This window comes from Linepithema humile, chromosome 2, assembly GCF_040581485.1.
Source record: "Linepithema humile isolate Giens D197 chromosome 2, Lhum_UNIL_v1.0, whole genome shotgun sequence".
Lineage (NCBI taxonomy): Eukaryota > Metazoa > Arthropoda > Insecta > Hymenoptera > Formicidae > Linepithema > Linepithema humile.
This window is the reverse complement of record NC_090129.1, coordinates 5,436,326-5,459,473: the sequence shown is the minus strand read 5'-3', so window position 1 is coordinate 5,459,473 and position 23,148 is coordinate 5,436,326. Positions and strand designations below refer to the sequence as shown.

Here is a 23,148-nt window from a genome sequence, read left to right as displayed (position 1 = left end):
ATTTGATCATTGAAGTTTTAAATATGAAACTTGACTTTGAAATATGGAAAAAGAATCGCTCGAATCGGATACATCGCGCGTTCTCCGTATCACTTTATTCGTCGTGTTGTGCGTCGGGTGCTGCGTCCAAAATCACGGAGGCGGCGCACCACGTCGTGCGACCTTTATGCCATTATGAGAGAGAGAGAGGAACCTAATGGAAACTCGCTAATGGAGGACCGGGCGGCGACCTTTCGAAAACAATCGATCACCACGGCAGTCCCGGTTGTGTCCCGGGAGCGAGCCTTCCGAGTGAAAGTCCCTGTAGCATTGGTAGCATTCCGTCGTTTCTTCGGCGATATATACCACGCGGCGTGCTACGACGAAGTGGGTCAGCTGCAGACATTGCACCACCTTCCTGCCGACTGTATCAGAGAGACCCTCGTTTTGTATCTCGGGATCCTAGTAAAACGCGGTGCACGCTCGCGCGCTGGTTGATCGATCGAACTTCCTGTCTTCTGCCAAAGGAAGCTATTTTTTTTTCTATCCTTCTACCTATATATACCCTATCCGAGAACAAGCTATCTTTACCGATTGCGCGCTTCTGCGAGAATTTACGGTGCCTTCCAGACCGCCGATTGTGCAACGCGCAATTAGCAGCTTTGGAACGCTTTCTATTTCTAGCGTTGAATGAGCGATCGTTACTTATTCCGCCGGTGATCAAGTGCCGCGCAAAGTTATTTCATCGCGAAATTAACGACCGCACGGCGATATTGCAACACCTGTGTTGAAGCGCGCATCCAGTCCCCGCGCGATTCACGCTCGCGCGGACGCGGCTTATCTCTCGCTCGTTCATTCTTGTACGCCGCTTCGCGGAAACCGTTTAAAAGAGCGCCGTGCGCGTCGCCTCGAAGAAAGATCCGCCCCGTTTTAGGTGGCTAGATGAAGGAGGTTGCGTTCTTATCCGATCCCGAGAGCCAGCTGGCGCGCCGTGAGCGCGGTAGTTAAACTTAACTAACGGCTCCATTAAAGTATCCGCGCCTAACGAAACTCACGATCTCTCCGGCACGATGCATCGCGACGAAGGTGACGCGCTTCCCCTTTCGCGATCACCAGATCCGTTCGCCGCCAGTACCGGTACCGGAAATGAACGCGCGCATCTCTGAACGGCAACGTGGATGACGCGAGGTCACGAGTGATCGATGGCTCGGTCGATTGATGCCAAGACGATTGATCATCTGACTCAGGGAGTTTGTTTTTCTCCCGCCGCCGATGTCGTTTGACCGGTGCTCGGTGGCAGGTACGCGCGGGTACCGGACGCGTCTCAAATATCTTCTTCTTCTAGCATTTACATCTCGCGATCGCCGATAACTTTTCGCATTTGACGAGCGACGACAGCATTAGAAAGAAATAATTATTTATTAAATGGAAATAGCATTTGTTCATCATATTTCTTTGCATTTCAAATGAAATCACCATTAGATTATTAATGTAACGTACCTGATTAATGGTCATTTAAGTAGCGTAATAACAGCGCCGTTATGCGTTTGCACTTGTAACTTAACAAATATCGAATAACAAACATCGACGATGCGAGGGAAATAAGTAGATAGCATTCGAAACCGCACAAGACCGGCTTCTTCTTCATACATCTGTCCTTTCAAGCGCGAAGGTGTCCGCCATCGCCATACGGATTTTGTTATAGTCGCGGGGTTATCTATGAGCTGTGAGGACTCTTCCTGAACAACGTCGTAGCCGCTCCTCGACTTCTATATGAGGAACGGTGTATTCCACCCTGGGAGAGCGCGGCGGGGTCTTCCTGGACCCGAGGTGGCGGGCAGGTCATCGTACGAGAAAGACTTTCTACTTCTCTGCTACTACACCGACCCGTTGCGCGATCTCTTCCTGCACGATGTAGATTACCCGGCGAGCATCTCTCCTTACAACGAGATACCAGCTAAGCGATAAGCTACCGTGCAACTTTCCTGGTGCTTCACCGTGCGCCGCGGTATCGCGGCTCTCTTTCGGCATGATTTCGTTCCCGGCTCTCTTCCCTTCCCCCCCCCCCCTTCCCCTCCCCCGCACGCCTTTATGCAAATGCACGCGTGCAAGAAAATCCTGTTAACAAAGCTCGCCACTATCGCGCCGGCAGTTTCTCTGCATTCTTATGAAGTGCACTTATCCCCGCGCACCGTGTAATTCTTTCATGACCTGAGAAAGTCGTGCTTCTTGAAGTGAGCGGAAAAGTAATATCTCAGAATCACCGCCTTTGTGGAAAAGGATATTGAAGGTTTATTCGGTGCACGCCGTATTGTGTAATGTGGATGTGGACTTCGCCCCGAAACAAAACTTTTTACTCGATACTTTTTTTTACGGAAAGGAACATGTATCTGTTAAATGTTTCTCATCAATATGTAATAATCGGGGATGAATAAAATTGCAGGATAAACGGAGTTAAAATAAAAACTTGCAATCTGTGCAAAAATTACGGTAGTTGGAAGTAGCTACATAAGAATAATCGCTTTATAATAACCGGAAGAGTTCTTAAATAAGTTGGAGTAAAAGTGAATGTAAGTCGGCAAGAGAATTCTTTTTTTTAATTTTAAGGTCCATTTACTCTCTTCACATTTTGCTTTATACTTTTACATATTCCTCAATTTCTGTTATATTGAAAATAACATTTTGTACGTCATTTTGTACTATAAAATTATTTTATATCTGAATTGTGACTAAGAATTTACAATATTTAAATATTTACAATTGTCATTAGAGTCCAGTTCAGTCATATACGTACACATGAATACTTTATCAAATTACTAATCATGAGAGTTGATTTTCAATTATTTTCAAAACCGAAAAATTTAGCAGATATATCACATTGGTCATAAAAAATAAAAGTTGTTCCTTAAATCAATTTAAATGCACTAATTAAACAATATTCTATTAAAGTAATATTTAATAATTTCGACTAATACTGCAACTTTGTGCATCGGAATCTCCCGATTTATCTCTCTTCTTTTTTTTCTTCTCATTTTACACTTTGACCATTATATTGCAAAGCCGAGTTATCGGCAGCCAGCTCCACCTTTCCTTGATACCTCGCGCGCTTCCTGCACGCGTACGCCGACGCACACTCGATCCTGTTCGCAATCAGTGTTGCACTATAGCGCATAAAGTCGATCATACGCGCCAATCAGATCCTCCTCTCCGCGCCCGGAGTTGCATACGCTCGCTCGCTCGTTCGGACTGGCCTCACCCCGTGTGATACATATCGCTTATTATTATTCCTCGTAGCTGTCCAATTACCTTAGCCAGCGCCGCAATTCACGCTAATGGATCGAAAAGCACGGCACGTCGTGGCGAGCCGCGGGGGAAATCGCCGCCGCGCGGCGGCACACAACGTTCCTGGATTTCTTTGGCGGATTTCCAAACGCGCCGAACGGCCTGAACTCGCCCCGGAGGAAAAGTTACGTTTACCTAAGGTTTCGATCCTATTTCCGTACGGGTCGCTGACCCGATCTCTTTCTCTCCCTCTTCCTCTCTCTCTCTTTCTCCTCCTTGCTTACTCCGCGCCTCTCTCCCTTTCTCTCCTTCTCTCTTTCTCCCCCGATCGCTCTCCCGTGATGTGATTTCTCTCTCGCTCGCTCATATCACCCTTCATCACTCTTTGTCTCCTACTCTGTCTTTCACTTTTGCCGCGCTGTACCTTGCGCGCGCCGTTTTCTCGCTCTCCTCCGTCTCTCTAAGTTATTCCTCGCCTCGCCCTTCGTCCTTCCCTTTCTCTTCCTCGAGAGATTTTACTTGCCCATCTTCATCTTCCTATCTGCGCGCTCGTTTATTCGCGCTCGCTCCCTTCCCGCCGTCTCTCATTTATCCATTCAATCTCTCTGTCTTTCTTTTACTCACGATCGCGCATCTGCTCGTCGTCTTTCTCCCTTTTTTCCGTTTCTCTCCACAACCGCTTCTTGCCTCGCGCAACCGACAAACCTTTCAGCGTTTCGCGTTGCACTATACACCTGTCAGGCGTCGCGTAATTGTGAAACGACTTTATAGCCTGGTATTCGCAAAGGGACACGGCGCTTCCTTCGTTCGTCTAAAATCGGACGTTCTCTTTTAAGCGCGATGGATATCGCGCATCCGCGAGATGTCTGGTATTTTTAGCCGCACTTGCAGTCGCATATATCTACTTGTGTATACATTTTGGTTTCTAGAAGTACAGAGTGAAGGAATTTGCGGTTTACTCCAAAAGATGATACATTAAGCAACGGTAAAGTCAGAGCGTTGTTTACTTACGATTACCTATAACTTATTAACTAAATTATTTATTTAAATGTGACTATATAAGTAAGATTGATATAAGTTCAATGAAATTGATTCATTTTTCCAATCTTAGCTCTTTGTTATTGAATAGCATGAACAATATTAGGACTGGTTATTATTTTTTACTCTTATAACATACGTGAAATTATTTATATTATTACATTTGTATCATCTTTTTTTTCACGCACAATTACAGTTACCTACATTGATGCATCAAAGATAAATAATTGATTTTTTTTTATTCCTCCCAAAAAATGTCGCATACGATAAAGTTACGCACCGGCCGTATCGCATTTTTCATATCTGCTGCTACGAAAGAGGCCGATCGGTCAATTAATTACACGGCAGTGATCGCTCAATAATTAATGCTGGACCCACGAGATTCTTGATGCGTCCGACGTTAACTCCGGGTGGCCCAGGCACGAATATGAGGGCGCGCGTATAAGTGTACACATGCAAAAACCACGCCTCTTTCCTGCATGCTCGCGAATCATTAATTAGTCCATTTGTAATTTCTCGTATGGAATGCACCAAGTGCGACACAAATTCGAATGTATATATGCAAAAATACCAATGGAATATTTAATCTGCGTCTTATATTTAAATATTTTATACAACGTTTCCTCTATATGTCTTTTGGCATCAATTGATCGATTTTTCCTTTGCGAAAACTGAATTGAACAATCTTTCTTAATTCAATTTTGCATATTGAATAATCTGTTTTCGAATCGAAATATTACTTATTATTATTACATCGCTGTAATAGTTAAAATTTCAAGCGTGTTTTTCGAGAAAACTTTTGCAAACACAAAGTCCGGTTTTGGTCCTTTATATTTTCGCTCTTACCTTCTTTTTTTTCTTGTCAGCATCTCGATGAAAAAGCAGTTTTGCTATTTTTGATATGACGCGCTAATCATTAATTAGATCTTTCTTTAATCACTGACTGGGATGGTTCGATCGTTTTTGTTCGCGACAATGAAATCGACGACGACGACGAGAGAACGTGAACAGACGGCGGGAACGTCGTTTAACGCGACGAACGCGATGGAATGTCGAAGCATAACCATCTTCACGAGAACAGCGATAATTCGTTTGTACGTTTCTTCGGTTGCGTCGGGCGGAAATTGTCGAGACGGTGTACACGCGAAAACACTAGCGTTGCAATGTCTTCCATATCTGCAGACTCCTGCAATCAGTTTCATTTTATACTTCGTTGCAAAATTTCGAAATAAAAGATATTAAGATTATTATGAAATGAAAAATATTATAAAAAGTTTGTGAAATAGTTGACTGAAAATTATACACGAAATATTTTTTTCTCACTAGTAAAAATTGTATCAAAGTTGAGTCTTTCATGAACTTTTAAATGAATCTCGAATATAAATTATCAGAACATGATATCATTATACGATATAATTCACATTGGATATACTATTAACAATTTATTTAATTATTAACAAACAAATACCGTCCGCAATGTTAAATGCATTAACCTGATGTACCTTTATGAATTGATAACGCACACAATCGACATAATCTGTGCTCATCTGCATTGATATCAATAATAATAATAATACTTGCCAGAAACTATAACGATAAATATTCATTGCGACAAGCATAAGAAGCTCCGCAACCGCTCTGATCTTCCCACTAATGCAAAATCATTAAGCAGCCTGATCTATGGCATTTCAGAACAATTTCTCGTTCCGAAAGTTATGCGAAAGAAGCGCATAAAATGCTATTCGGCAGATATTAATCACGCAGCGATACTTCGCACGCGAATGTAGTTGTCCGTCGAAGTTGTCGGGTCCCCTGCGGCGTCATCTCCTCGCGCGGGGTGTCGGAAAGAAGGGATGGCCCGATCCGCACCGTTATGTCCTGCGTCAAGCTTAGTTTCGCGTCGGGATACCGGCCGTCCGCGTCGCGATAATCATCGATATTTTCTCTTCCGCATACCGATTTCGCGGCTGAACGTGACCCGGTGAGCAGAAATTGCGGCATGCGGTCGATACCCGATACGATAATGGGCAACGACGCAGAGAAATTTCTCTCTGTGGCCCCGGGTACGCCGTGACGATGCGATGCCTACGTGGCTTGCGGGGCCCCGAGGATGCCGATTTTGTGATAAAAATCAGGAAAGGTGCGCGCCGGCGCCGATGGGGCCCGGCGGACGCTGGGAATGTCAGAAGCTCAGCGCGATCGAGTAAATCAACAACCATCACCATTAACTTAAATAAGATTTATGCCTCATGCGATTTCAAGTGCGACAAGGGCGACGCCGTTGAATTAAACAAAATAGAGATGTCAAGCGAGAGATGCTCAATACCGACCGTGCATACGTCTAGAATACGTGATTTACAAAAAAGATTTAACATGTGGATAAAATGCGAGGGAAAAAGAACGCCAGAAACGCGGTCGCGTTGTGAATTAATGTCAATCGTATGTACGCTTCGATGAAAGTACTTATTGACGAAAGGGCTCGCTGTCGTCAGCTATTCACCTCCAGCGGTATAGACAATCGGATAATGAATTGACGTAACGTGGTGTGATTGCGAGATCTCGCATTCTCAAAGGAATCGTTTAGCCTGCACGCGCTCATAAAGGCGCGTAACGTCGCGTGTCCTCTCGCCGCGCTATCGAGGAGTCCTCCTGTTTGTTCTGCACTTTAATAGCGCGCGCCTGCGATCCTCGCAACGTGGACACGCGTTTCTGTACATTTCTTTCTCTCTCTCTCTCTCTCTCTCCCTCTTTCCCTCGCTCTTTCTCCCCGCTACTTGTCTCCCTCGCACCGCCGGTGGTCCTCCAGGACTCGAGGAGACACAAGCCGCCTGTGGAGAACATGTTCCCCAAGAGCAACGTCAATATTGACGCATCTTTGGTGCAAATCGACAAATGCGTTTTGCGCTTCTGGAACTCACGCAACACAACAGGCGCTTCTACGATGGGTTCCGTAACCTGGATCGAGCGTCAATAGATTTTGTTCAAGCACTGGAAGCTAAAAAAGGTGGCTACACACTTACCACATTAACCCTAAACGCCATTTGGAATATTTCGTTTCGTGTTTCCTTTTTCACTCCGCGCTTCTTCCGAATCAAGACTTTTCACACTGAAAGTATATATTTGTATAAAATATTTTTTATATATTAGATAATGTGCATAATTTTTTTAATACACATAATCGACATCTGTAACCTTTCAATTTAATTGAACGAAGAAGTCATCAAGAAACACGTCACGCATTATTACAGATAAAGAAAAATATATTAATCAAACAAAGTAAAAAATATTGAAATTTAACTTCTGCGAGATAGCCCTTTAATCAATCATACAGCATTCCAGCGGTGTTGCGTTTTCGCTGAAATGATTGCGCGCGCTGATACTGTCTGCTCAGCGATACCGTAAGGGAATAAAAACGATAAAAAAGCATCGCAACTTGTAAGTGACAAGCGAGCGCTTGTGACGACAGCGATACTAATTTCGCCTCTGCATTCCATCGACGCGTTGGCTTGCCGCCTTTAAGGCCGCTGACGAGCGCGAGCAAGGTGTGCCTTAGTGCGGCTGCAGTTTCTCGCCGAGAAACGGAATTTTTATTGCTGTACCGAGAAAAATGAGGGAATGACAGAAAAGCATTTATCTATAACGGGTTGCGACACACGGAAAAGATATGGAAATTGCGAAGACAAAAGTGCTCGTGAATTGCAACGGAATTAATTTATATTTCATATCTCTCTCGCATATTTTATTCAGGTAGCCATTTTCTCTTGATAATAAAATTGAATGAAACGCGTAGCAATCGAACGGATTGTTCTCTTATACGAATTTTATCTCTCGTGTGAATTTTATGTTTCCGGTTTACATCATTATTTTTGCTGTGGTGGAAATCTTTTGAAAATAAAATAAGAACGCATTTAAGAAATATTAAATGAAAGGATACAGACGCATTTGCCAGTAGTGGTTTCTACTTATTCATATCTTTCGGTATTAGATGCGTTAGAATAAAACGAATCTCGATAACGGTGTCGATTCAGTGCTACGCCCGGCAAAATTTTTATTTCCGTAAACACACGTATTAATCACGCCTTAGGAATCACTGTGCCAACGATTATCATCCACGAGTAATTAGATCGTGTACTTATTAACGAGAACACCGATGCGCATCGGGCTTAATGGCCGTTGCCTAGCGTGCTTGTGATTACCGGCCGATATAATTGCCCCGATGACCTTAAAAGCGCCGTGCACGGGCATCGAGCGGGTTTTGAAAGTTGGAAAAAGTGCTCGGCACGTAATTTCGTCGTGGAGCGTAGCTGACATTTAGAACATCCGTTACAGCGACATTCACCGTAGTCATCGGCGTCGTATCGGCTACCCACATAGCGTTCCGTATACCCACGGAGACGCCGTTATTAATGCGTATAATTATTAATCTATACGTATTTATGTAATAATTAATGGGCGATCGCGGCGTCGTACGTTCGACCGCGATCGGCGCGGAGCACGAATGTCGAGGGGCTATCTATCAATGTCCCACTTTAGCGTCGCTCTTATAGTACCCGGGGCGACCCTAATGTCATGAGAAAGAGGCGTGGACCGCGCGAGGAAAATCTCAGTCCTTATTAACCGAGCAGACGATCGTTTGATCACTTCTTACGCAGGCTCGCTTGCCTTATTACTGAAAACGCTGGTTTTATATCATTAATTATACCCTACTGTGCTTTTTCACCTTTAGAAAACGAGAAGAAGTTGATTTACTTGAACGACTATTCATAAAAATTAAAGTAAACAGTAATAAACAAAAAAACCTATTTGATAATTATGAGGAAGCAATTAAGAAGATAGAAATATGAGACATGATGTAGTATCGTAAGTTTAATTAACCCTTAATATGCGACAGCTAATTCTACACCGCTTAGCTATAAATACATGCTTCGTAGAAATTATGTAACCTGGTACATGCTGTATAAGTTGTCCGGGAGATAGTCTTTGCTGCCAGTAATGAAACTACAGCGACATTATTTGAGACATGATCGATGGTTAAGAGTTACAAAAGATAAAACTTGAGAAATATTCTAAAATAACAAAACTTCTAATCTGAAATTTGTTATTAAAAACTTATGCAAAAAAAGAAATTACATAATGTTTAAAATCTTTTTGTAAGAGCTTCTGTTATTTTGCAATTTAATGTAATTAATAATATGCATACCACTAAACTAATACAATTAGTCTTTTTATGTGGTTATTTGAATCTAAAGAAATCTGTTGCTTTTTTGTATGTCATAAAAAAATTGAACATTTCGATTTGGCACTAAAAGTTGAAAATGTTGTAAATGCAGTACTAAATAAAGACAGGGTTGTGTCGAGAGGAAGGCCCCGTGCGTTCATCGCTTCCTTCGTTTGACTTCTAGTACCGGTCAGAACGTGGTCACACGTACAACGTGCTTCCAAGTAAGTCCCAGTGGCTAAAGTTGCATGAGAATGAACCTCCGCTGACCAAAACGAGCATTCACGACGGCTGACTGGCCCGATAGGTTCCCTTTTCTTCGGGATCTCGTCTCGGAATACCGTACCGTTCCTTCTTGCAGACCGCTTCCGATGAAGCCGGCCTTCTTTATGCCGTTCTTCGGCGACCCGCACTCTCCACGCTCTTCTAGTTAAGTGTCGATTCAAGGAAAGCTGCCAGTCGAATAATGCATAACAGATTCTTAGTCTAGCGAAGCAATCTTGTAAGAGTAAAAATACAAAATTATCATTTTTACATTCTTATATATATTGCTAACACACAGTTTGCGAACTGAACAATTTCAGAAGAAACCAATGCAATAAAAAAGAAATTTTGCAATACAAATTTGAATTCATTTTCTCAGCGAAAATATTACAGTAAAAACTGCTCCAAATTATTATTTCTTTTTTGCAATGCATTATATTATCATCTGTATGTAATGTATCTGTACATATCACTTATGAAGACAATGCAAATCTATATTGCATTATTATAAAAATATTTTTAATACCAACATTCATATAACGGCAGGAATAAATGCGAAGAGATAATATTATATTGTAATATTATTTTGCATATAATGAAATCAAGGTGTGAATAATCTAAATTAAATGTAAGTAGCCCTCGAGATTGTTTTGAAAAGACAAAGCTTCCGAGAGGAGAGCATCATGCTTCTCAAGAAGAAGTGCGGAGGCGGCGTCAAAGGTGGGAACCTTCGAGGAATCTTTAATAAACACCACCATTGTATGCTAATCCATAAATATGCTCTGACTACGGTGCAAGCTTGCGTACAAACCAGCTGCGCCATGCATGCCTGCGTACACGTGCGGCTCTTCTCGGTCAATCGAGCCTTTGGATGAATGCCAAAAAAGAGAAGAATTTTACAGCATTCTGTAAGAATATGTTTTCGATGTTGACAAAATTGTTACGTATAATTGACTATTTTTGAAAGTTGCTTTATTAATTTTCTTTTTCTTTATTTTTTATAATGCACCATTTTAAAAATTAATAAAAATATAAAACTGTAAACTAATATGATCAATGAATAATGGTTCAAAACGAGGTGATGGAAAATAAGTGAAGTGAAAAATAACGATAACGAGTAATTCAAGTTTTAGCACAAAATTTCTTTTTATTGTCTTATGATATGTGGAATAAATTTCTACGAAACAATTTTCTTGAAAAATTTGATTTTTTCTATATTGCAGAATAATATTCTCAAATATACTTGCGAAGAAATTTGTCTGAAAGATTTTAACGTAACGTAATCGTGACGCGTTACAATCTTGAAATAACTTTTTGTGTGATAAATATATAAATACGACATCCTTATATTTGATAATATTATTACACTTAAAGAAAGAATAGGTCATGGTGATCGAAGTTTGAAGTCGTTTGAAAATAATTATTTTATTACCAAGTTCAACGCTGAAGCGAGATGTTGCGAAACTTTCTTTTGCGGAGGAAAACTCAGGGGCTTTATAGAGAACGAAGTTTTCCACGGCGCCTACGCGAGAAAACACGAGGCTAACGGGAAAATTCAATTCGTCGCGAATTTAATAAGAAGTCTACGATCGGATTTGTATTACGAGGCGAGACTTTATTTATTGATAAAATTTAATAACGTTTGGTTTTCTCATATTCTATATATTTATCATTCTTCTTCATTAAAAAGATGTAAGTATATGTTTGACGTGGAGAAACATCTTCTCTATATGATATTGCTTGTTCTTTCTCTTGTTTTATAATAGAATAACTTACATTAATCAACAGAAGGAAGAACATTTATTTAGACATATATTTATGTGCGCATGTCGTAAGTTAATTTACGAGATTTTGTGAAATTTAATACGCGCATCCACTTACTTGTCGACAGGTTATCTTATTTTTTATCAATGATCACAAAAATTTTGTTTCTTAAAAAAGTATTTATTATAAAGTTTGATTGATGCAACATTCGAGATATTATTTAAATTATAGAACAGTTTAGAACACGACTTGAACTTTGCTTGAGGAAATTACGATGTCGAATGATTGCGAGAAACAACGCCAGCACAATGTAGCAAAGCGTCATTTATTGGCAACAACTATGGCAATGGGCGAAAGGAGACCTGAGGAGACCTGAGGAAAAGGGTAGCACGTCGCGGCTGTGCCTGGCGGACACATAAAGCACGGCTCATAATACGCGATTTATGTGCCATGTGTTTCCATACTGGTGTGTGTCCATTGTGCTGGCACTGCGTTGTACGTCTACAAGTCGAAAAGGAATAAGACGAATCGATTAGAAGCGCCGATATGAAGCGCGTGTATCGATAGCATGTCGAAGGATCATTGAATTTTAAACGACCGGTGCTTGCACCTTGCTTGATGCCTCTGTTTACCTTACGAATCACGATTATCGGAGCAATTAGGTATTTTTTTAAAGAGAAACACACTTAGCGCGTCGCTATTACTCTACAATGACGGCAATCTTGTGCTGAACAACAGTATTCGTGTAATAAATGGGTGGAAAAATAATAATATAATTTAAAGATCTTTTTTTATTATGTACGGGGTGTTGCACAAGATATTTTCAAGCATTATAAGCAGATACTTTCGAATAAGATGTTATCTTATAATTTTAAGAGACTGATAATTTATTTTTTCAGTATGTAAATTGGAAATTAAATAACGTTGCTAACACTATAAATTAAGAAAAGCATATTTTGCAATTTTGCATCGACATATTCTTTAAATATTTTAAAAATCTCCTTGAGACATCTCTGTAATAAATTAACAATACATCATAGAAAGAAAAGTTGTAAAATATTAATCAAAATTTTTACAATATAATCTGTATGATGATAGGTGTCCGAAAAAGATCGATGAGTCGATATAAATCATGTATCAATATTTTATTTTAATAATAGCTTCCAGCTCTCTGAACTCTCGCGGGTTAATCAAAGCGACACGACTCGAGCGATGCGGCGCGACTCGCGGAGACGTCGACGGAAAGCGTGGTAACCGCGTGCTGTTTTCTGCCGCGAACGATAGTGGCACGGTTCCCTCTTGAAACGCTTTAAAATGTAGAAACGGCCGCCTGCGGCGCAGCTCCCTTTGTCGCGGCGTACCGACGATGACTGCAATGAGACATAAATTGCAATTAGCACCACCGTATCTGCGACGCGCGAGAGAGTACGTGCGCGCGCCGCGTTATGTGCCGGCACGCAAATGCAGTCCGCGTTCCTTGCTGCAGTTGCAGCATCGGCCAGCCAGTCTTAGAGAGCCGGCCGGTCACAATGCGGGACCCCGGATTCTCTAACGAAGCCCGCACCGTTCAAGTGAAATACACACACGGCGAGGTTCTGATATCCGCTATAGAGTGCCGCTTTTTAATTTCGCGACAACTTTTTTTCCTTGTTACGATCGTATGTTAGGAATGCATCGGGAATTCGACGTGTTTCACAGACAAAATTAATTTTTTATTTACCATGCACTCTTCATCAAACGTAACTTTGTAATTATTCGATATTGGTTGTACAATATTTAGTCAATATTTAGTCGGACATCATGGAAACGGCAAGAGATAACAAACAATGGATTTGCATAGTATTAAAAAAAAAATTTGACAATTACTAGCTTATCTTACTAATAAATAAAATAATTATTTGCCAATATTAAGCTTATCTTATTAGCTTATCTTATTAATAAGCTAAAATAAGTGAAAATAAACCAGTAAGCGAGTTTTTAATTTCGTAAGCGAGTCGAGCTAATTCACACTGCAGTCTCATTTATTCTATTTTGTAATTCCAAATGATTTAAATAATGAAACTGTTTAATTAATCCGATATTTGCTTTTTGCTGATATGTTTTTTCCAAGCACTGGATGTGTTTCGTTTAAAAGAAAGTACAAGGACATTTAATATTATTGAATATGTAAATCCGAATAAAACCAAAAATAAAGGGGAGACTTCTCGCTTTTTGAGCACATCTGTGTCCATGCAACCGCTTCTCAAAGTCCGTAAGGCTTACAACAGCGTAACAAGAAATTCAGCGTTATTCGCGCGCGGTCTCACGAGCTCGAGTAACGACATTCCAACGACGTTGCAACAAAGGAAGCCCACGGTAAAAATTCAGAAACAACTCTATATCGCCGGCATAAGTCACGGTAGCTCGGTATCGAGATCGGTTCGCGGGCAACCGGAACGTTCCGCGATGCAATCGACCCGCAAGTCGATTTGACCCTTACCTAGAACAAGGATAAGAAACCGGGAGAGGGACATAACCGTAGAGGTGCGCCGCGGAGAGACACGGCAAGAGCGTCGAACGAACGTCGAGTCGCATCACGAAAAGACAATGAAAAGAAAACGCCGGCGAAGTTCTTGTTAGGCGAAGCTATTATCATTAATTAAACAGCGTTCGCGCTATCTCAGCTCACGTCCCGCCGATGCAATGCCACGACATTAAGACCGTGTGACACCGTAAAGACCTCAAACCGCTACTCGTTATCGAAGAAATGACGGACCTGCCTTTCTCGCGTACCGCTTATGCACCGTAGACCGATTATCGTGGTCGTTCAAGGCGGCTCTCTCTCTCTTTCTCTCTCTCTTTCCTCTCTTTCTCTTCCTCTCTTTCTGGTGGAGATTGCTGATCGCGATCAGTCCAAAAAGTAATTCGCACGGCGATTTCGCTCTCCGGCATGTCGTAAATTAAAGCGGAATGAACACGGAATAAGAGATTGCAGCGCGCGCAAGCCATTCCGCGACGAAGTTATAGAGGCGGCGACATCGTAAACACGGTTGATCATCGTATTTACGATGCCACTTGTTGCAAAAGTTTCCGCGCTCGTGGAGACGCCAAGTTAATTCTTATTTTTACACGTCCAGTAGATGTTTATTGGTTTTTATTTTTATTAGATGTTTATGTAAATTTTTATATGATTTGCTTATAATTAAGTCCGGAATCGTTTTTTTTTTTCATTTTCGTATAACGGTAAACGCACATAACCGCAGTGACATGCATGATTCAAATTGAATTCAACGTGATTACTCTTTAATATAAAACCATCGCAAATTGAAACTATTGAAAAACATTGTAAATATTCAATGTAAATACAAAATGATTCCTCATTAATGATCTCGCTTCATGAATGCTTCATAATGTTTTTAGAATATATGACGTCAAAATGTTATTACGCAACTATCTCGCTCTCCGCTATGCCGTAGTTTCAAATGCGCAGTATGCCGCGTCAATCATCACGCATAACTGCCTTTGAAAAGCAGTTCGAGCGACTGAAAATTCTTACGGTATGAGAAATATGGTTGGATCGAAATCGCGATCGCGATCGCGGAGCAATTTTATAGGACCTGCGCTACCGGAGCGCACTTTCGATTCGCACGAGTGCGATCGAACTCCTCGCGGAGATTGAACGAAAGAGATTCCGATACTTCGGGCCGAGGGTTGTTTACGACCCGAAGAATTACTCTCGAATTGTTGTCCCGCGAGTCTCGCTTCCCACAAAGCTACCGATTAAGCACTATCGGGGCTACCAGGAAGCGGTAGACCACTTCCACGGATTCGCTCGTGCCGCCTTAATCCAGCACGGCCAGATCCTAATGCCGTATATTTTAGCTTGGCTATGTGTGGCGTTATCACGATATCGCAAAACTGTTACAGCGAACTGAATATACGTTACCGAATTATATTCGCGTTCATTTTCCAATACAAGAGATTTTAGAGAATATAAGATTGGAGACAAACATATATACAGTTAATTCTTCGCTATATGCTATTTAAAAAAATCTGTATATTTTATAGGTAAAAGGTATTTCCATGGCTTTCAATTTGAAATAAAAATTGCATACTGTTATTTTGGCAACTCAAAAGCAACCCACTCGCCGTAAAATTGACAATAATTTCATTCTTGTCACGCTGCTCGCAATTGTTTGATCGTAAATTTTGGTTGCAAGAAACAAACGTCAGCTATTAGAAATAGTAGAGTATTTCTGAAAATGCTAAAAATGTTCGAGTGAGTTGCAAAATTATTGCATTTGTACTCCGCTCTGGCCAATTCTTACCCGTTCGAAATAGTCGTCTACTTCCGCGGATACGACGTCCGCTTCTATGCTCAACCTGGCCTATACATGCACTGACCTTCCTTCGGTAAAGTTTACGTTTATGTGCACCCGTTTGCGACGGTATCCGGATAACAGACCAGCTACACGTCACCGAATCGTGATCCTCGAGTGCTCGAAGCCGATGTTGTAAGCCCTATCAAAGCCAGAAGTTCTCGACTTCGTGAGGCTGAACGCCTCTTGCACGCGAACCGACATCTATAAAGGATGAAATACTGTTCCCATGTTTTGCGGTCTCTTATTCCGCTTTCGTTTCATCTGTCCGAGGACCACACTAAGCGTTTAAGAATAAAATTGCAGGATATTTGAGACGCGGCAAACCGATTTAGCTCATATTTCACAAACATATCATAAATTGTTTCACATTTAAATTCGGGTGCGACGCAATTATTACTTTAAGGCGCTAATCAATATTTTGCTTAAATATTTCATGAAACATTTATTGAATACTTTTTATTTTATGCTAATGTCTAGCTATTCATCATTCAAAGCACATTTTTAATACACCGATAAATCCACCGCTTAGAGTAATTATGAATTTTTGCATAAAATCAAATTATGATAAGAAACTTTTTATCGTTTTTATTAATAGCAATTGAATGCGAAATGCGCGCGAACCTGCATTGCACCGGTATATGAATAAAGTGGCTGAAGAAGCACGCTGGTCTTGGAGAACATTCCGGTTGCATATGTCGGCGGATACGTGATGATGTATCAGTGAAGTAAATCAAAAGGTCGATTGACAGCCGCGCGTTGGTCGCGCGGGAAGATTTGCCGCACTTCCAAACGAGCTACCAGCAAGTAGCGCGACTTCGTGGCAGACCGGTTGCACTCGGCGGATCTTTAAAGCATCGCTTCGACCGATGGAAAACACTTGTTAGCGCTCGGCGAGCGAATAAAGTGGTGCCTGTCCGAACTAAATGTAGATACATCTTTTATACGTGCTATCGCAAGCATCTGCAGCCGCGATCGAGTTCTCTCTTTTGCTCTCTTTTCGCCTCTCTTCGTCCGCGCGTCCGCTGAGCTCTCGCTCTTTCTCTTTCTTTGTCTCCTTCTCTTTCTTTCTTGCGGTGTGTGTTTTGCCGACTATTGGTATGCGGCCTGTGGTCAAAGCTCTTCGTGGCACCTAAGACTCGTACAACACTATTGAATTCCTCTTATGCCAGCAAATATCGAACACTCTTCCTCTCACTCTCGCAAGAAAAATATCGCAGCAAACATACATGGCGTGTAAGAGGAGCTACAATTTTTGTATTCGTAAAGAGCAACATTAGACACTTCAAGTTGAATATATTTCAAATATTTTCAACAAGCTACTGTGTTTTAGATTTTCTTACAATTGGTCGCGTCGACTATACTTTTTATGAAATTCCGTTACTTGAAATCGTTAAAAAATCGCTCGTATATTATTTGAATTGACTCTTACATCATTATATATATATTTTTTTTTATTATAACGCAATAACATTGATTTTATTTTATTTTTCTCGATACTTCTTTTACCGCTTCAATTAGCAGTTTTGATTGCTCACATTTTGCTTACTGAAAACACTAATTAGTTCTTCACATTATACGCAATGTATGAACAAGAAACTTTAATAACTCGGTATTCAAAGCGACTATTAGTGGTAAATGATTAATTGAAAGATTATTTTTCTTTAATGATACAGAAACTATTTCAATTGCCTTTAAAGTTGTCATTATGAGTTTATGTTCACTGATGACGGTACGATCGTAGAAAATTATGAAATTACCACGATAAGTAGTTTAACAAAAACACACTCACACACTGTTATTGCCACACGTCTCTTCGTGACGCAAGTCACGTAAAAACGGGAGAAACATAAGAACTAACTCGCGACCACGACTCGGTGGACAGGATGAGCCGCACGGCGGCGCACCGCCGCCACTAATTAATACCACGAGAGTTAATTATGCCACGAAGCAAGACAATGTTGTCTATCCTCTATCTACTGTATGCGCGCAACCTGCTAATAACAGGTAGTCGTAGGTTTGCTTAACTAGAAGCGCTACAGGTGTCCGCAAAAGTATTACAGTGCTTTAGCGCAGCGCAGTCGAGTCGAGTCCATTGATTAGAGAAATTAAAGGTCAGGTCGGCATAATTTACATGAAGGTATTTGCGCCGTCGATGAAAGAAGAGAGCATGGTAAGAGCACGGGTGGAGGGTAAAAAATGTAGTGAATAAATGTTGAAAGACAACGAGCAAAGAAATTTTATAATCGTATGCATTAATGAACGCAACAGTACAGATAATATAATAAATAAACATGAAAACCTTTGCACAAGCACATAAATTACGTACTATTACTCCGTTACGACGAATGCCTATTTTCCTCTTATGCCAGTTTTTTCTCTTTATTTATTTCTAGTAATTTTTTTGCTGTACTTTTTATATTTCAATCTAAAATCAAGAATGCAGAATTAATTTATTTACACTTCTCCTGTTGCTTGACCATTAATTTTAATATATGCATTAGAAAATCGCTGAATTAAGTCGCGCGTGTATGTGTACCTCTCCCTAAAAAAATAGTCGTTAATACATGAAATTTTACATCAAGGATAGAATTTTACATCGCATCGCTGCGTTAACACATGTACATACATAACGCCATTGCTTACGAACGGTCACGTAGAAAATTGAATTTTAATGAGCGATCGTTTTCTAGTTTTTTCGGTGACTTTTACAGTTTCACCCAGGGAAAGGCGTCGATTGCTCGCGTAAACAATGGGACGAGGCGCACGTTCGCAGATGTATCGCCCGCGATTTCCCGGCGGACATTATACATAATTAGGAGCGCGGGTACCGAGACGGGTAGCGAACAATGGACGGCTCTTTTCGCATGCGACTAAATACGTCAGCGCCACGGTAATTGGCCGACAATTACCAGCCGTAGAATCGCGGTAGCGTTAAGATAGTATAGCCCGGTAGCACGCAAATATGGGAGCGAAACTTATCTCGCGTAATTTATTTCGACGAGGTCGAGATAGTCGCGGCGTTATGCGACATGCCGACATCGACGTTGGCATCACACTGCGAAAAAGAGCAGAAAAAAAAAACACAATAAGAGCAAATGATAGCGAAGCTGAAATAATGTTTGCCACGATTCCAGTCTGCACGTTTGGTTCACGTGCACAGAAGAAATACGATACAAGCCGGATCTTTTTAATTTGCAGCTTTTAAGAATTGCATTTTTATTGCGTTATTAAGAACTGCTATATATTTCTAATTATCAAAAAACCTCTGCCTTCCTTTCTCGGGAAAAGAGTCCGTTTCGCGCGCGAACCCGCTCACTTCCCAAGGAAGCGGCGTCTCTCCGCGCCGTGCAAGAAGATGGAGCGCGACGGGCTCTTTTTTCGAGGAAGCCCTGACGCGGTGGCACTTTAACGGCATTTCAGCGTCGATATCGACAAGAAAGGCGTGCGAGGCGAGATCTACCGACGAGATACACACGAGACGCAGCGGGGAACGCGGCTTGTCGTTGCTTCTCAGAGAATCAGGCAGGAGAAAGAGAGGGAAAGAGCGCCGCGTTATTTTGTTCCTTTTGCAATAGTGCCTCTCCTCCCCGACCGCCCTCCCCCGGCGACGGAAGGTTCATAGAAAATTCTATTATTCTATTCTTATCATCGCGCTGACGCGTGGTGCTCGGTATCGACAGACGGATACATAATGCAACGTGAGTTTCTGAGCTTGCGCGCGCGAGCGCGTACCCGCCGGATGCGGCCACCACCGAGCTTGCATACTGAGCACCGAGACCCATCTACGAAGCCCTTCTACAAAACGTGCTGACTCGTCGTGACGAGTCGCCGCCGCCGCCGCCGCCGTCGCCGCCGCCGTCGCCGCCGTCGCTGCCGCTCGCTGGCTCCTCAACGTGATCGAACGTGCCGTGCGACATTGATCGAAGAGAGGGTAGGCTTGACGTCTTTACGAACACCGACAGCGTTCGTACGGCGGGATCTCTCTTGTGCGGCTCTCTACGTAGATAGGAAGATGCATCGTTCCCGGTCGCGGTACGTAGGAGGTTGATCGGAACGAAAATGCTTTCGGACTTATATTAACTCCTCGTCGGGATTTGTTCCGTTTACGCGCGAATGCTCCTATGCTTCTCCGCCGTTTTAATTGGCGTCCGTTCTCCACTCGTCGTAATTATAATTGGAGAAATGAGTGGATGAAGGAAGCCATCCATCACATTTATAGCACTTTAGCTCGTAAATATGCAGCTGAATAATTGAGATATTTCGATTTATGATTGGAAACTTAATCGTATATCTCTGAATATATATATATATATAAATATCTTTGAACAACGACAAAAAAAAGATGTTATTTTTAATGAGTGGAAATTAATCCCTGAAAATGTTTATTATTAAAATTATTATTTTACATTGTAATTTAAATCAGAAGATCGAACAAGCAAATAAAAATCGCTATAAAGTTTTCCTAGGCACAAACGGTTCCATTTGCGTGTCGGAAAAAATTACGCAGTATCTTGAACAATGAAAATTGTATGATTAACCCTGTAAGTAGTGTGAAGTTAGATTTTGAATATAGTATGAGTGTGTGTGCGCGTGTGGAAGGTTAATTTACACATAAGAGAAAACGTGTACGAGGGCGTGGCTCGTGTGGAGAGTAAAGGTTTGACATATGCGTGGAATTCGAATTTCTGCGCGTGTACGCGCCGACGGGGGGTATTGTTTTAATTAACGCGCCGTCTGGCCCCGTCCGCGAGACTAATTCTCCTTGTGCAAGAACAATGCGTCAGGATCGACACCCGGCCGCGATAGCGCCCGACTGAGCGCACGGACGCACCTCGGGCGCTCACGCGGTGCCGTTGATTGCGTTTGTCGCGGGTGGATTCGCGATTCGAAAGACGACGAGTGGCGAACGCTGCCAGCGCAAGAGGGCGAACGTTTGAAATCCTGCTAATTCAATACGAGCGTCATCGAGCGTGGGCGCCGCCCACACGTTGCGTAACACGTATTAATTAATTATCGGCGCGCGCGAGGGTGAGCGCGAGGTCAGCGGAACGCGACACGGGAACGTCATGAAAACGTGACTTTTGCGTCGAATCTTGAACGTCTACTTCGGTCGCTTGCGTAACGCTCGCTATATGCAGTCTCATTGCACTGATTCGCGAGCTCGCGAGCGATTGCATATCGGATCGACGAATGATTTGTGGTTGCGGATGTTGGCTCGTTGTCACGTATTGAGATCAATCTATTTTTTGCGATTATACCGAAGAGTTTCAGCGAGATAATAATAAGAGAGGAGGATCAGAAAATTTTCTCGTCCTGATTGCCTCGTTCGATTCGCATCAGTGCGGGATTAATTTTTAAATTATTTCTCGCAGTTATCTAAATTTTCTTGGAAGAACAAAAGCTCGTTTAATGAAAAATTCTTCGCGCTTTCGTACAATACGTGCAATCGATGTAAATTAGCAAGCTGTGATTTTTGCGAAGCTTTACTCTGCCATCGCTGTCCGTGAAAACACAATGAGTCGACCGAGATCGTGCCACTTTGGGTCAAGACAATGCGACCATTTGCATATGGCACTGCTCGCCTTAATTGCAATCGCGACAGTGGTGTGACCGGCGATCTCTGCCGCATAGTACACATACATATAGATGTTGAGTCTTTTGCGAGGGGCCACGTGCTTCTCGCGAGACTCGTTTCGTGTTGTTCAAACATATTCATTTGTACGAAAGCAGACTGGCTCTTTGAAATGCACGTAAGCGCTTGTTAGAATTTGCATTGTTAAGAAATTGCAGATATTTTTTTCAAGAATGGTGAAATAACGAGATGCAGATAGAGTTTTACGCTCTACAGAAATAGAAATATTTTAATATTAAAAGATTAATACAATAATTATTATTTTGAAAAGTAATCGATTTTGCGAAATTAGCTTCATTTATTATATCACTATTAATGCTAGCATTTAAAATTATTGCACACAAAATTATGCAAGACTGAAAGCGCAGTTCTCAAATATTTATGTAACATCTATCTTATTGTATGATTCATATGTGTAGAAGTATCGCTATCGCAATTGTGTGTTAATTCCGAAGCACTTGCACAGACAAAAATATCTGCCGAAATCGAAGTCGACGGATTATCGCGTTATTGCACTCGCGCCGGGTGCAACGTCCGACTTTCGCGCTCGAGCGATTTAAATTTAGCCGGCAATGACATTTCGCTTTACGCGCTTTTCTGTATTACAATCAACAATTATAAACAGTGCAGAATATTTTTATATTCTATTGTATTTCTCTTGTGCGTAATAATATCAGTATATGATGCTAAGAGAATAATAATAAATTAACACGACATACGTCGAGGATTGTAGATTTATAAATCTAAATGATCATCATAACGATGATCGTAAAAAAAGTAATATGTCTGGGAAGGAAAATACTTGATGTGATGAATTATTCAACGCTGAATAGTTAGATACTTACGGTCACTATCGCGAATGAAATATACGTGTAGTGTAATAACGTCTCGTTCGAAAATATTAATCACTGTATTGAGTGGAAAGTTCTTGCGCATGCAATTTGTTCGCATGCTGTGCATGTTGTATAATGGGGAGCTTGTACGCGAAGGAAGTTTCAAATGTTAATGCGTGCCTGCGAGGCATTAGTTAAATAAAGAAAAAAAAAACTATTAGACATTACTTGAAAACAATATGACGCAGGGAAATTCCTTCGATAATTATCATTGCTATCGTGTGCTGCCCGCAACGACTTCGCCTTTCCTTTGTTTCGCCCGACATAATTCGCGAGACACAATTTGCAAAGAGAATTATACAACCTTGTGAATCATTCGAACATTGCATGTCTTTGTGCATATAAGCCTCGCTCTGTAAGCCTCACTCATACAAACTCACGAGATAAGAATGCAATTAAAAAATCATTCGAGCATAAATCGCAGATAACTTCGTATGATTATGTGCTTTACTGCGTCCCGCCTTCTTGCGGTATTCCAAACCACTTAATAACATTTGCAAAAATATGATAACTATTACAGAACGGTTCTTATAAGAATAATAAGATTCTGTCTCATCAATTATATTCCAAAAAACTATTTTACATAAGATCCATAAATATACGACTTATTGCAAATTCTAGATTTGTAAATGGTATTAGCATATGTAATCATATAACAGAGCGCAAAGATGCAACACAAAATTATTTTATAAATAACTATGTGCGTAATTTTATTTT

At 41.4% G+C, this 23,148-nt stretch overlaps 2 protein-coding genes across 2 annotated transcripts in view; one reads left to right on the top strand and one right to left on the bottom strand.

The window, feature by feature from the left end:
- MESR6 (misexpression suppressor of ras 6) overlaps nt 1–23,148 on the top strand; it is a 528,133-nt gene that overhangs the window by 309,681 nt on the left and 195,304 nt on the right. The gene's annotated exons all lie outside the window — the stretch shown is intronic.
- LOC136998214 (uncharacterized) lies at nt 12,672–21,535 on the bottom strand. Its single transcript, XM_067350668.1, has 4 exons — nt 21,489–21,535; nt 19,768–19,968; nt 19,643–19,733; nt 12,672–12,915 (listed from the first exon to the last, which is right to left on the bottom strand). Exons 1-4 carry the CDS (start codon nt 21,533–21,535, stop codon nt 12,736–12,738), a joined length of 519 nt encoding a protein of 172 aa, XP_067206769.1. The 3' UTR covers nt 12,672–12,735.

Bases quoted from the DNA above. Each gene is read 5' to 3' on its own strand.
- LOC136998214 (XM_067350668.1), bottom strand. From the start codon at position 21,535: ATGCGGCAGAGATCGCCGGTCACACCACTGTCGCGATTGCAATTAAG. The intron at 19,969-21,488 runs GCGAGCAGTGCC...TAAGTCCGAAAG, and splicing joins CTGTCGCGATTGCAATTAAG to CATTTTCGTTCCGATCAACC. The intron at 19,734-19,767 runs CGACGGCGGCGG...GGCGGCGGCGGC, and splicing joins GCGAGCGGCAGCGACGGCGG to GACTCGTCACGACGAGTCAG.